This window comes from Vidua macroura, chromosome 13 (genome assembly GCF_024509145.1).
Source record: "Vidua macroura isolate BioBank_ID:100142 chromosome 13, ASM2450914v1, whole genome shotgun sequence".
Lineage (NCBI taxonomy): Eukaryota > Metazoa > Chordata > Aves > Passeriformes > Viduidae > Vidua > Vidua macroura.
Window position 1 is genome coordinate 8,871,680 of NC_071583.1, and position 15,188 is coordinate 8,886,867.

The window sequence follows — 15,188 nt, forward strand, 5'->3', positions numbered from 1 at the left end:
TCTTGATACTTTCAAGTTTTAGAAAATTGTTCCAATTACAGCTCAATTATGTTTATTACTTACCATAACTGTAACCTATTTGTCCATAATAAATGAAATTATACATGTATTACTTTCCTTAAAGATATTATCTGTGTTTAATGCAGTCATCAACTTTGTCCTGTAGAACACAGCTAAATGTAGACTGTCTGGGTGGATTGCAATAGTTGATTACTAATTTAGACAATAAGGTTATTACCATACTGCACTTGTAGCTGTAAATGTGTTCCACATGTGATTTGCTGCTTTTAAGTTTGGGGTTTTTTTTCAATAAAAAATCCTATTATTAATGTATAGAAATTCATTAGCTACAGATTTTGTTTTACTTCTACAAAACATAAGATTAAAGTATCTGGCAGATCTAGTTCTTACACTTACTCAAGTGTTAAAATTTTACAGAAGCCCTTCCTTGGAGTCCTTTGGCACTTCTTTTTGTGCTCATACAGGGGACTAGTAAAGGAAAAAAGTGCTTAACCAAGTCTTCTGCAATTGATCTGCCTGCTGCTTAATATGCTTTAAGGACCTGGTTTCTTGTAATGTTTTATTCATGTTTTAATAGAGTTCTCTATTATTAAGTTCAAATATTTTTAATTAAGCAAGAAGTATAGCCCTCTGGGAAATATTGCAAGCATGTAGATAGCTGGTAATTAAAGTTTTCCACACGTATAAGTACATTCAAACAATTCTGAATAAATTATTTGAACCCAGAAGAATGCAAATGTCATTATATATAAAAAAAAATCCTTTAAACAACAGGTTTTATCAATATAGCAAAAGTTTTAAGTGCTTAATAAAAATACTTTATTGTAAGGGAAAGATATTCAAATAGACAAGCTTTTAATTACTAAATGAAATATTAATTTTAGACAAATTTATGAGTATTGCAAAATTACTTCTTACATCAAAAGATTCTCCTAAATTACAAAGTTAACTTAATTTCAAATTCAGTTTTCAAATTCTCTTTCTGAAAACCAACAAAGACATAAAATTTTTGAAGAGGCTTTTTGGTAGTAGTCATCTAAACTTGAAGAATAAATATTCCAAACTATTTCTCCTTCATTAGTTTATTTTAGGGGATGTTTAATACAGAAAATGGTCATAGCATCTCTTCTCATTCCTGACTATGGTATTTTCAGAGACCATTACAGGAAAAGAAAACAGAATGACAATTTGACATAAGCTGGGGAGGGGGAACAGCAGATGTTTAGAATTATGCTGTAATAATTCCAAAAATCTATGCATCTTTCTTCATAGATGTAAAGGAAAATACAAGCAAGTTTGGGCAATTTTTTGTGCTTTTATTAAAAAGAGAATGAGAAAAAAAGTTCTTTCAATAGTTAGTGCTTTTATTCTGCAGAGCACCAGTTCATTCTGTCAGTTTAATGACTGCATACCAATTATATGAAGGAAGAAAGATAAGCCAAAGCTTCTCTAATAATAATCAAATCACTGCAGAAGGTTTACATATAGGAAAATTAACAGGAAATCAGCGTGTTCAATAAGATCAATAAAAATTACAGCAGCTGCAGATCTGGTAGAATATTGATCCATTCGAGCAAAGCAGGCTCCCCAAGCACAACAAAGAGGAGAACAAATGACTAATAATCACTGAGCTAGTAACAGGCATTCAGAAAGGGTCTAGAGAAAACTTCTCATATTATTTTAGGATTAAAAATGTAAGTAGTCATCACAGTATTCAGGAATGAAGCTTGGACCTCATTAGCAAGGCTTGTAAAAAAGGAATGGTAACTGCAAACTGCTTCTGTCATCTTATGCTTTGTATCTGCTGTAATCTTCTTGTACTTTGTGTCTTATAGGAAGAAAGCAAAGGAGTTATAATTTCACTATGAATTCTGGTGTAAGGTGACTTCTGTACCCCTCAAAGATACACTAAAAGATTACACACCACATTTCATAGGAGGAAAAGTTGTCAGTGTTAATGTCACTTGTACTGCTGACTTGTGTGTGTTCTTGAGGTCTTCAGTTCTCTGTTGCCTTCACACAGAAAAAGAGACTGAGAGATCCTCCCTTCTGCCAGTAATATGCTACATTCCTGGTCTAAAAGCTCCATTCTCTTCACTAGAATCAAAGCTCTGTCCCTCTTTGGAATACTGTTATATAGTGTCTCACAGCCCACTGGCCAGTATTCCAGTGATCTAAATCCATTCAAGTCCTGGTCACTGCCTGGATTCACTTTTCAAGCAGATATGCTTTGTACTTACATTTAGAACCAAAACTACATGTCTCAAGTACTAGACTTGTTCCTTTGTGAAAGAGCAATCTATGTGGACCCTTTAAAAAGGGGAAAACTTTTCTTAAAGGAGGTGTTCTTTAAACAAAGATAGTGCCAACAGCAGGTTGGGTGACTTTAAACTATCTTATTTAAGGTTTTGAGCAAGGCTTAAGTACCAACTGCAAAATGGTTAGTATGTGTTTGCAGCTTTTGGCCTGTGGATCGAGTTAGGTATTAGGGTTATATTAACAATTCCACCAGTGGATTTGAAGAAAAGTGAAAAGACATTGAAGTTTACTTGAAAATTCATACACTAGCAAACTGCCAGAATAACCTTTGAAATTTAGTGTTGACATGGTGTTCCAGAGAAATTTTATGCTGTGCTTGACCAGTAACTAAATGTTACATTGATGGTGTTGATGATACTGTGATACCTGTGGGATTGGCTTTAATTCAAGATTTTATTTAACAGTTGATGGATTTTTGAACTTCTTAAGGCCTGTTTTTATCTTCTATTTTTAATTGCAGCGGAACAACAACTTCACCAAACACCCTGGGTCAAAACTGCAGTTCATTACAGTTCTTGAGGTGTTCCTCCTTTCTGTAATTGTTTATAAATGCGCTTGATCTTCATAGATGAGCAGAAATCTGTCAACTAATCTTTTCTAGTAAACATTTTTGTTTCTCTTTCAGTATTGAAGCTTTTTGAAGATTCTCTGGGATATTCTCCAAGGTCTCTCTGGGTTTCATTCATCTATTCTGTTCGGTGATCCTGTCTGTATTGTTGACTTTTCCATTTTATTTCACAGGAGTATGACAGGAAAAAGTACCAGTCAAATAGACTGAGTTCATCTGAACTACAGACACTGGCCAGCATGAAGAGACAACAAAATGAAGAATTATGGGATGCTGGGGTCTCCCATGGGCTGAGCGCCGCACAGATCGATTGCTGCAATGTCAACCTAAATATAGGTGATGATGATACAGCAAACTGGAACTCTCGTTTCCCACCAGTAAGTCTAAACCCACAGTATTTTCTTAGGGGTCTTGAATACTAAATTTTCTTTGAGTAGAGTTGAAATTTAAGGTATCATTACCAAAGGCTCTTACAACTTATCAAGTAAAACATTTAACCAAGGCACACGCACTTCCAGCATGTTCTCTAGTACCACCATGGATAAAGAGCAAATCTATTATATAAATTTCTTCCTAGATTCCTGAATAATCATGTAGGCTGTACAGTTCATCACAATAGTGGCTGACAACCTGCAGGTGTGTGATATAGTACTTAAGAATAGATCCAAAATGAATGAAACCCAGATATACCAGTCAGAAGCTACATTACAGTGTGAGTAATGGAAAATAATTGCTTCTTGCAATGATAAAGTCTCATTACTGAAAAGCTAGATGTTTAAAGAACTGAAGCAGGAGAAAGCAGCAAAAAGCTAGTGCTCAGTAGTTCTGAGCACTTAGTGATCATTATGTATTTTACACCTTGGATCATTATTTGTCCTGGTACAAAGTGGTACAGAATATCACACAGCTGCACTATGTGACAGTACCGCTATAAGAAGCAGAGTATTTGTTGCATTCCACCAAAAAGTATTGAATGTATGAAAGCACAGAATAGCATTTCAGGAACTATATAAAGGTACTAGCAGGAGCTGCTGTAAAACTAGATAACCTCATACTCCATATATATATCAGCAATATAGCTGTTATTTTATTACAGTTGAGGCAATAATAAACAATGAATGTGGCTTAAATAAAGCACACAGCACAGCTCTGAGGCAAATCCAATGTTAGAAAACTAAGCACAGCTGTGTTGCCCCAGTATAAACTATTGCAGAGTAAATGCTCTAAAATGGTAGGTGCAAATTACCTTCAAGGTTCTACAGGGCCCAAATAGAGGCCTGTAGCAGCAACTTTCCATAGTGAATGATCAACACAGTGCTGGAACTTTGGAGTACCCTGTTAAATTAAGGTTTCAAATGAGAAGAAATGTGTTGATAAGTGGGTAATTGTACAAATAAGAACTTGATTTACAGAGGAATATTTTGCAGGACATCAGAGAAACATTAGTTGATATTAACTATTTGATATACATCTCCATTTACACATTTTGTTAATTTAATATTTCCAATGTATTTTTTCTGTACTTATTAAATAGGCTCAAACGTGGTTCAAATCTGAAAGACCAGACAAATGGAACTCAATTAAATATAGAGAATAGAAGTCTCATTATTTTTTTAGCAGTTTAATTATAATGAAATTGATAAGAATATTTAGACATGTCAGGTTTGGATAATACAAATTACATGACTAAAACAAAATGAACTTTTAAAGTAAAATGTACTGCTGCAGTATTCAGTAAAGCACAATGTGATTGCAAAGACTTTGATATACTTTGATCTTACTGCCTTGATCAACTTCTTAGCTTCAATCTAAAATAGTGTTTAGATATAATAGGCTAGTAATATAATTTGCAATTTAATATAGTTGTAGTTTTTCATAACAGCCCTTTATGGACATCTTTCTCTACATAATTAAAGAATAAAAAACAAGATTTTGTCTTTGAGAGAGTTCTTCACATTTCATTCAGCCGACTGAAGAGTTTGGTGTGCCTTACACATCCAGCTTTGTCAGGTTTCTCCTTGCATTTTGCAAGGTGAACATTGAGGGTTCAAGATACAATGGCAAGAATCTCATTTCCAAGGAGGGATAACTTAGGAAGGAAACCTAATCTTTCTCAGATAAAGACTAACCATTTAGTCCCTCACAAAAACAAAGAAATTCAGCTTTCGAGGTCTTCCATACCCATTTTCCTCAGCCTTTATGGAGAGCAGCACTGTACCAGTACAGGGTTGGGCAGTCCCCAGAATCTCCTGCTTCATTTCATATTTTCCTTGCTGAGATATCAGCCAGAACACCAGCTATTCATGGATATGATGGAAGTTTTTTTGAGTATGGATTTGTGTGTTTAACACTACTCAATGTAATTCTGTTCCAACATTTGGAAAAATGCGGAGTATCTATGTGAGGGTGATAATTCACTTTGTAGACCATTGGTATCTAAGAAGGCTGTTAACAACATTTGTTAATGGAGGTGATTATTTAATCACCCCACATTCTTTTACCATGGAAGCTTTTAAAAGAGTATTTGGGGGAATTGTTGGTATGATGATGTTAAATGTCAGTATATTTTGAAATGCTTGCAACGTTTCAGAAGACTTGGGAGTAACAATGCTGTGCCAGTATTCAAATGGTTAGCTGAAATGAAAGACTTTAGTCATGCATTCTCTTTCTGTAAGACCTAAAATAATGGAATTATAGAATACTTTCATTTGGAAGGGACCTTTAAAGGTAATCTAATCCATCCCTCCTACCACTGGGCAAGGACACCTTCCACTAAATCCAGTTGCTCAGTTCCCCATCCAACCAGGCCTTGAACATTTGTAGGGATGGGCAGTCACAGCTTCTCTGGGCAATCTGTTCCAATGCCTCATCACCTGCATTGTAAAAAAATTCTTCCTCACATCTGGTCTAAATCTACATTCTTTTAGTTTAAAACTGTTACCCTTTGTCCTACCACAACAGGCCCTACTGAAAACTCTGTCCCCATCTTTCTTGTAAAGCTTCCTTTAGGTTCTGAATGGCTGCAGTAAGGCCTTCCCAGAGCCTTCTTTTCTCCATGCTGAATGGAGAAAAAAATGGAGAAAAAATGGAGAAAAAATGGAGAAAACCCCAACTCTCTCAGCCTGTCTCCATAGGAGACATCTTCCAGCCCTCTGATAATTTTTGCAGCCCGCTCTGGACTCACTCCATCAGGTCCATGTCTTTCCTGTGCTGAGGACCCCAGAGCTGGACACAGTACCCCAGGTAGGGTCTCACAGAGGCAGAGCAGAGGGGCAGAATTCCTTCCCTGAACCTGCTGCCAATGCTTCCTTTGGATGCAGCACAGGATACAATTGGCATTCTGATCTGACAGGTCATGTCTAGCTCTTCATCCCCCAATACTCCCAAATCCATCTCCACAGAGCTGCTCTCAATCCCTTCATCCCCCAGTACTAGTAAACTCCTCATTTTCTCAGCTTCCAGTTTTTATAAAGAAGTGTTTCTTATGTATATATTTATTCCTTATATATATATTTCTTATGTAAAAAAATATATGTGTAGAATAAAAGCAAATTTGTTTTTATGTCTCTGATCTTTAGTACCACTATCATTTGAGTTAAGAGAATTTTCAAATGCTCAATCCTTCCAAAATCAGATGTACAAACTGCAGAAAACTTTATAGATATAGATATAGATCTGTAGCCGTCTTCCAATTGCATAGGTAAATTATTTTAGCAGTGCAGTATATAGAAAAGAAATAGAAATAATTCTCACATTGGAATTTGAGAAATTAAGTACAGCTTGAAATTCTTGTCATGATTAAACTTTCATGCTTACATGTGTTTCCAGGTTGTATCTTTCTGATTCTTCAAATCAGTAGTATCAATTGCTTTCTCTTATGTTTTTCAAAGATAAATAAGGAGTATTTTCTTACTTTTCTTCATTTTATACATTTGTGTCCTTTAGGTGGAATCTATGGCAACAGCACCACCAGAAGGCAGGTTATTGTGTATCTTTAATTTTGAAATACCTTTGATGTTTTGCAAGGCAGGGCAGGGTATAATCATGTTAGATAGTGAATTTATGTATCAAAGTAACATTCTATATATAAACTACATTCTAAGTGAGTTTAATTTTTTTCATCACTTAACCATTTTTAGCCTGATTTCCAGAATCATTGAAAAGTGTCAAGTTACTGACTTTAATGAATCTGAGAAACCCTTGTGAATGTAAAGGCACATAGATCAATCACATTATTGAGCTGCAGTTAGAACAGATGTCCTTAACAACTACAAAACAGATACACTAAAATTGTGGATTTATATTCTATGATAGTCTACCAAGAATTGAATATATGCTGTCAGGAGAAAATGTTGATATGTAAGTGGTTTAGCTGCTGTAAACTATGACAGCCAAAAAGGAATAAAATCACTTTGAATATTATACATTAGCTAGTATAGCCTCAGTTATAAATATGAAAAACTTCTACTTTAAAATGGGTTTACTTTGAAGGAGAATTGTAAACCTTTGTAAAATGTGTGTGGGGCACAGTTTCAATTCAATAATATGTGTATGTAGAGCTAAATATTTTTAAATATTTTATTTGACCATGTCTTACCTGAATGTTTTCTTAAATCTTAAGACCTATGAAAATCCATGTTAGGTTTGCAACACTATGAAAGACACAGTTCTCCATATTGCAGAATGTAATGTGAAGTTTATACTCATACATATATACACTATCCAAGAAAATCTGCAAAGCTTACAAAACATTTCTGTTTAAATGCCTTGTTTTATTCTAGAGATTTTGTAAGACTTTCTTGCCCTGTCAGAGAATTGGCCCATTCAGCTTCTTGAATAGTCGTTACCACACTTCAGACACCAATTCAGACACAACACAAACATTCTGGAAAAGATCTATATGAGAATTCAGGATACCTTACTTACATATGGTCCCTGTTTCTCATCAGAAATGCAGAGAAGGATGATTCTCCTAATTGCTCACTGATATATCCTGGAAGCTTGTAGTGGTATAAGAGTGATATACTGTTGCGTTAGCAGAATCCAAATTATGCCCACCACTAAAACATGTCTTTCAAGTAAGGAGTGCTCACAGAGAAGAAAGATTACTTGTTCCACAAGCAAATTCCTAAATATAAATTCAGTTACATAAGTCTTGATGTGAAAAATATTTGAAATAGTACTTCCAGGTTCATACCTAATTTGTGGAAGGTCTTTTGGCCTCCTTTGTGAGTCTTCAGAAAAGAAAGCCACTTAACACAGAAATGGTCTGGCAGAACTGAAGTCTGACAGACAAGAGGAGTGTTATTTAAACCCAGAATTATGCCAACTGTGAGCTCAGCTTGACAACCCCTGGAGAGATCTGTTCACATCAAGTCAAATTGCAAAACTGAGGAAGAGTATTCTTTACTATGAAATGAGACTAAAAATTATTTAGACAGATATTCTGGTTCATAGACTGACTAATTCATTCTCTGTCTTGTCCTCATCTTCCACGAGCTATCATCTGGGAATTGCACTATCCACCACCAGGCAGTGAGTCATATTTGATAGTAATTAGGATGTCTTTCATCCTGAACATATATTTTACAACATCCCTTTCCATTTTCTGAAACCATGAGGACATACTCATTTTTATATTAATTTTTGTTTTAAAAAATTCATTTCTTAACACTTTTTATTATTTTAGCATTTAATGTACTAAATTGTACAAGTATTGTTAATGTATGCTTACATTTTCACTTCTTTTGCATTTCTTTCAATGATTTGTTTAGAACTGCTTTTGAGGTGTGTGATAATGGCAGGGAGAGTCTCTTCTGGTATAACCACATATATTCTGGGAGAAAATGTATTTGTGGATTTTAGAATTCTTGAATTTTTTACATCAGTTTATTGATTTTTCTTACAAATACCTCTTTTTAATGCCATAAGCCAAATGTAGTTTGAAACTTTTGGGGCATGTACTTACAATGGGTAGGTAAGATTTGACTGGGAAATTATCATGTTTTGTATGAATATTCATACCGCCCTGTTAGCTATTCATGAACAGCTTAATCCAGGCATCAAAGCTGCAGTGCCATGGAGAATCATATGTGCATCAGTAATCTTCATTTAGGACTGCTAAAATCAGTATTATTGCTGCTTCTAACCTAGTCAGCCAGCCCTCTTACCTCTCCCTTGGTGTTTTATACTCTTAAAAATGGTTTGTTCTGCACAGATCCTACCAAGATTTTCTTCCTCATGCTTTGTACACGTGTTCAATCCAGACTCTTCTGTCGTACAAGACTTTACCACCCTCCATCTCTGAAATTTCCTGACTGTCCCAACACTCACAGGCAGCAGAGAAATAACTGTGTGATCTCCTCCTTAATTCATATGTACTTCCACCCAGACAAAAATCATCTTTAAAGTTGTACTTTTGTACTGTTAAGACCAGAATATCCATTTTTAATTTCACCTATAAGAAAAAAGACTGTAAAATTCTAATATCTGAAGCTGCAAATGTATATGCTCATACCAGATCTCTGACATACTGCTAAACAATCCATTATTTTTGTTCTCCACAGCCCGTCAGTCAGGAGCATCACTATCAGAAAGAAATGAGCCCACTTTCTCATTCCAGCCCACGGTAAGATTCCATTTATAGCCCAGGCAGTAAGGATTCAGTTAGAGTGTTCTGAATATTAAATGTGACACTCTTTGATTTAATCTTCAATCTCTTTTCAATTGCAACCTCCTCTCAGAGGGCTTTATTGCTCGTTTTAGTCATTGTCTACAGTATGTCTGAGCTGTCTGGGAACACAGAACTGAATTCTGCATGTTTTGGATGTACCACTGTGTATTTAAAGTATCTGACACAGGCCTTGCTCCTACATCTGCTTTGATGTGTGATTCAGCAAATTGTCCTCATCTCACATACATATACTGTCATCTATTTCTTTCTCCCTCTCTGCTTTGAAGGCTTAGAGCTAGAATTCTGTATGTGACTGTAGGTGTCAGGGAATCAATTGGTTCCAGAATATTTTAATGCTACTTATTAAGAAAGGGTTGTTTTTTTTTCAATAGATAGCCCAGTTAGGAGAGGGGGTTACAACACTCTGGGATAGAGCAAAAGGATCCTGTCTACAGCATATTTTGAGTGTCAGATTTTTAACTTGATCTGTTTTGTTTGGAATCAGGAACAAAATCCCTGTGAATTCAGTGTAAGGTGAGATGTCAAGAGGAGGAGGTGGCTAAGGAAAATTAATCACATTGAAACTGTTGAGACAATCAAGATTAATTGTCCAGTTCCAGACCTGCTTTGTACCTGTGAAACCTGAACATCACTTTGTCAATTTTTTAACTGCCTGAACAAGAGCTGTACTAATTTTTAAAAGCAGTCCTATTTCACTTTCACTTGGTGTCATTAATGTGGATTTTGCTTGTCCAAGTTTTAACTGGATGATGTATGTGTGTTGGGGGCAGGGATAGGAGGAGAGGACATTTCAGTTACAACTTCTTTATATTTTACCAACAGTCTGAAATGTTTTCTGAGGGTTCACTGTCAGTCAGTTGTGCAGGATAATGTGTTTCTCCTCACACAGATGTTTTCAGCCACTTGTCTCACTTGCTATCCATATTTTTATGGATTCAAAGTCTTCTGATTAGATTTTATGAAGTGAACAATCTGAAACTTTCTGTGCAAGTTCACCCAGATGCATCAGTGCAAGACACAGCCATATATTTCCAATATATTCCTCGAGTTAAAAGAATAATCCTGGATTCCTGCTCCCTTTCACATGTAAATCAAGGTACTTATGTTTGTCTAGATGACCTCTCTGCCTTGGGTGATGGTTGTCTAAGGAACCATCTCCTTGTGAGTTGTTGAATGGATGAAGTGGGCAGAGATAATTGACTACAGTCCACAGAGTACAACAGGAGGTACCTTGAGACAGAACTTTGGACTCTTTATTCCAAAATTGATTTTATAGTTCTGATGACATTATAATTGCCAGTATTTTAGTGCAAGCTACATGGTTTGTCTTCTTTTTGCCCATACGTTGGTTAAGTCAGGTTTTATTAAGTTGTTTTTATGCATGTGCTAAAGCAATTTGGTACTTGGTACATTTTATATACTGTAAAAACAAACACCATTATCTGTAAAAAGAAAGTGTTTCCTCATATCAAGTTAATATGATCAACAATGAAAACTTGTATTTCTGAATAATAAAATTTAAAACAAAATAGTATAATTTATTACTTAGTTCTTATGCTATTTTAATCCAGTATACACAGTAGACTTAAATTTCCTTAGAAATCATTTTCGAGAAATGCAGGTGGTATTCATAAAATACCTGACTTGAAAGTGCCTCATAAATTCAGTAACCCTTGTGAACTGCCAGAAAAGCATTATTGGGCTGTAAATACAGAAGATGACAAAATTATGAGGTCAGTTTGCATCATGATATAAAAACTGGAGATGATGTGACTTGAATACCATTATTCACATCGTTACCTTTCATTTATAATGGAAAACTGTAATGTTTTTCACAGAGGATGGGTACCTAAATAAGGAGGAAGTAAAATTAATGGTAATTCTACAACTTAGTTCCTAAACTGTTCCTAAAGGCAATTTTAGCAAATCCTGTATAAGCAACTAGAAAATGTCTAAAACTTTGTAACCCTACTGTAGCTTTGTAGGGAACACATGGAATATTTGAAATAGAGCCCCTTTAGGTGTGTGGGTGTAAATGCTATGGTATAAAGACAGTTACCTGGTGCATTTACTGAATTGACAAATAGTTTTTTTTGTAAAGAGGGGCAAAGAACAGGTCTTGAGAGTAATTTTTAAAAGTGTAGTGGTGATATCTTCTGGGAAATGAGAAGAGACCAATGTGGAAGCTATTGTCCAGTAAATGTAGGTTCTGTCCATAATAAGATAAAAGGACAAGCCAGGAAAGAAAGCCTGTGAAGGTAATGGAAATTCAGTCAATAAAAAGACTCAGCTTGACTCATTGTGCATTGGTTCCACTGGGTAAAGGTCATAAGTCTGCCAAGAATATTGCTCCTGCCATAGAAATCAGCCTACCTGGTGCTGCTCTGCAAGGCAGAGAACCAGTTAATGAAAAGAGACAGCTGAGGGCAGAGGCTGCAGGGCCAGGAGAGTGAGGTGATGTGGGTGTTTGGCCCTGGCCCTGCAATTCCCACAACTGATGTGCTGCTGCCAGAACTCGGGAATTGCTTTCTTCTCTGCAAACAGGGAGCTGTAACCGTCCGTGTTGCTTCTTCCTCCAGTGCAAGGACTACATTCTGCTATATAACCAGCATCTACTTAGTAAGATTTTCTCCTCCAAACTATTTGTGTGTTATAGAAGGTTTGGAAGTTTCACTAAAGGAAATCCTGGAAGATCATAAGTATTCTAGAATTTCTGCCATACTGAACTGTGATCTCCAGAGCTGCTCTCCGAAAAGATCACTTGAACCTAATTCATTAGACTTTTATACACTTCTACAGATGCACTCCAGAAAATTTATTTCTGATAAAAGATGATTTTTCTGCCTTAGAGAAAGGTTTCAACTTATTAGAAAAACCCTATCTTTGTAAACATTGCCTCACTAGATCCTGTCTTGGCATCCTACTCAACTCTTCCAAATTACAAATAAAATTTGTTCCTGTTGTTCAAACAGTTGTTCCACAGAAACTGCACTAAAGCAGGGCACAAATATTTCAACATTTAATTGAGTATCCTTTCACAAGAAGTATATTTTACTTAAATAATTTTGTGCCAAATATGCATGGCTAAATTTTCAATTAGTTTTTATCCAGATGTTTCTATTTCAGTTTCTTCTGTCTAAAATTAGCTGATAAGTTCTGCAGCCTCTGACAAATGATTAAGAGCCATTGACCTCCCTTCATGTGAGCTTGGTATGAGCTGACTAAAGCAGGTTGTCTTGTCATTGTAACCTGCATTTGTTAAGTTAGACTGATTGGGATGTCATCATTATTCTTCCCTCTGCAATCAACAAAACAAAAAAACCTAAACAATGCAATCGACCCAAAGAAAAGTAAATAACATTTTCATTCCTTTTATGGTAAACGTTATAGATTTGAGATTTGTCACCACAAAATGTTTCACTGATATGGAGAGTGGTGTGTTTGAGGAGGACAATAACTTATAAAAAAAAAAGTTGTTGGTTTTACCTTAAGAAAAAAAAAACCACGAATCCTCTGTTGCTACTTTATCCAACAATGCAATTTTCTTATTTTTGCAGTGGTATGCATGCACAGCACTTCAGGTAATGAATCATGAGATGCATAAACATGTACCATTAACTAAAAGTATCTTTTAATGATATTCAAACTTGATGACTGATTTAGGTATGTTAGTTATAAATATAAATTATCTGTAAATATAATAAACACCTCTTTCTGTGCATTCTGAACACTCTATTGGTTTTAGAGAATAAATTATTTCTTTCTCTTTCTTTGAAATTTTCTTCTAGAGAAGTCTTTTTTCAGAACCTATGGTTACCATATGTATTGCCATTATCATGGTAGCTGACATTTGCATAATTTGCATAATATCAGTGATTCCAGCATAAAAAACACATCAGCTGTAAACTTTCAAATATTAAAAATATCTTCAGCTTTGAGACTACCATTCTAGTACTCTCATCCATCCCAGATGAAAACTAAACATTCCAATAGCTGGTGCATGTGTTATTATACCGTTGAGAGATTCTGTAAAATTAAACTCACCCATGAAATGGTGCAGTAAAAGAGGGATTGCAGCTATAACATTTATTTGCACTACACCAGAACCTCTCCCTCGTGCAGGGTGTGAAATTCAGGCACAAGAGCCCTTTGTATTTCCATGCAAAAGTTTGAATAGCAGAATAACTTAGTTAAGAAACACATTTAAAGACTGCTTTTTTCAAACAAAGAAGCATATTTATTCCTATGATTCATTATAAGATCATACAACACCATTACTTCTGCAAAACAGACAATATTACATTATGAAGTAGTATAAAATTACACAACAGTTGTCAAAATAAGTGAACAAGAACAATGTATCACAAAATGTACTTTGGTTTTTATTTTACTTGTTCAGTTACTTACCCACAAAATAGAGTAATTTGCAGTAGGTCTCGACTTAATTCCAGTCGTTAATCTGAATTAGCAAAGTTCTGCTGCATTTGTCAGGCAATAATGTGCATGGAAAAGAACATGACAAAAGAATTAAATGGCACAGGAACCATCTAATTGAACAGGTTACATTTTTTTAATCATGATGCTAAAAAGCTTAGCTGCAGAAAGGTTATGGAGAACCAAGTAGCTAACATGTTAAAGCTTGTTAAAATAATCCAAAAATGGCTTTCCCTTGTATGGGAATCTAAGAACATGGAAACATGACAGCATATGCACTAAGGATTTAAATGTAAAACATGGCAAATGTTTTTTAACATGCTGTTACATCCATGTCAATGTAAGGTAGCCTGTTTCTTCTTCTTCTTCTTCTTCTTTTTTATATTATTTTTTAGCTTCAGGACTTACCGAGAATAATTTTATTTGTTGCACATTTTTCTGGGTATTGTATTCTTGGGCCATTCAAACAAAGGCCGTGCTTATATGTAAAGATGGAGAATAGGCAATAAAAGATTTTACCTCTCAGACATGTCAGATTGAAAGGACAAGCTCCCTGTTCCCAGACTGTTACAGTCTCTCCACACTCAGCTGAGCTCTTGCCGTGGGCCTTTACCCATGTGGCTTTTCCCAGGGCATCTCCATGTTTATGGATGTTATGCATCTCCATGTTTATGGATGTTATGCATCATCCATGTTTATGGATGTTATGCATCTCCGTGTTTATGGATGACAGGTTGCTTTGGTGCAGCCACAAGTCAGCACTTAAGGTCATAGCCCATCTTCTGAAAACTCTGAGAGCCCTGGGAACTGCACAGAACAGTCAGATGTTGTTGGTGGCTGGTTATGGAAAAAGAAATTACTTTGATTGCAACAAGACTTCTTAGTCACTAGATTCAGGTGCTTCCTGAACTGGTAGAAGAGTAAAACATAATTTCTTTTAAAATTTTTATTTAATTGTTAAAAGTATGCCAAAAAATAAGTACGTCCTACCTAACAGACACTTCATTAAATGTGCAAATCCATTTCATTCACTGATCAATGAGTATCTAATGTACTTACTAGAATTTACTTGCTTCGGTTAGATTAACACAAAGGAATTTTGACACACCTTTGCAAATTCATTACTTCAAATTTATACTCCTGATCTTCTGA

The 15,188-nt window shown here is 35.4% G+C and overlaps 1 protein-coding gene across 11 annotated transcripts in view; it reads left to right on the forward strand.

Moving 5' to 3' along the window:
• Positions 1 to 15,188, forward strand: part of CFAP20DC (CFAP20 domain containing) — a 68,562-nt gene that overhangs the window by 39,888 nt on the left and 13,486 nt on the right. For all 11 annotated transcript variants that reach the window (XM_053989328.1, XM_053989317.1, XM_053989326.1 and 8 more), the window contains 2 exons: positions 3,082 to 3,285; positions 9,475 to 9,536. In XM_053989328.1, coding sequence (XP_053845303.1) covers positions 3,082 to 3,285; positions 9,475 to 9,536 — 266 coding nt within the window. The remainder of the gene's footprint in view (positions 1 to 3,081; positions 3,286 to 9,474; positions 9,537 to 15,188) is intronic.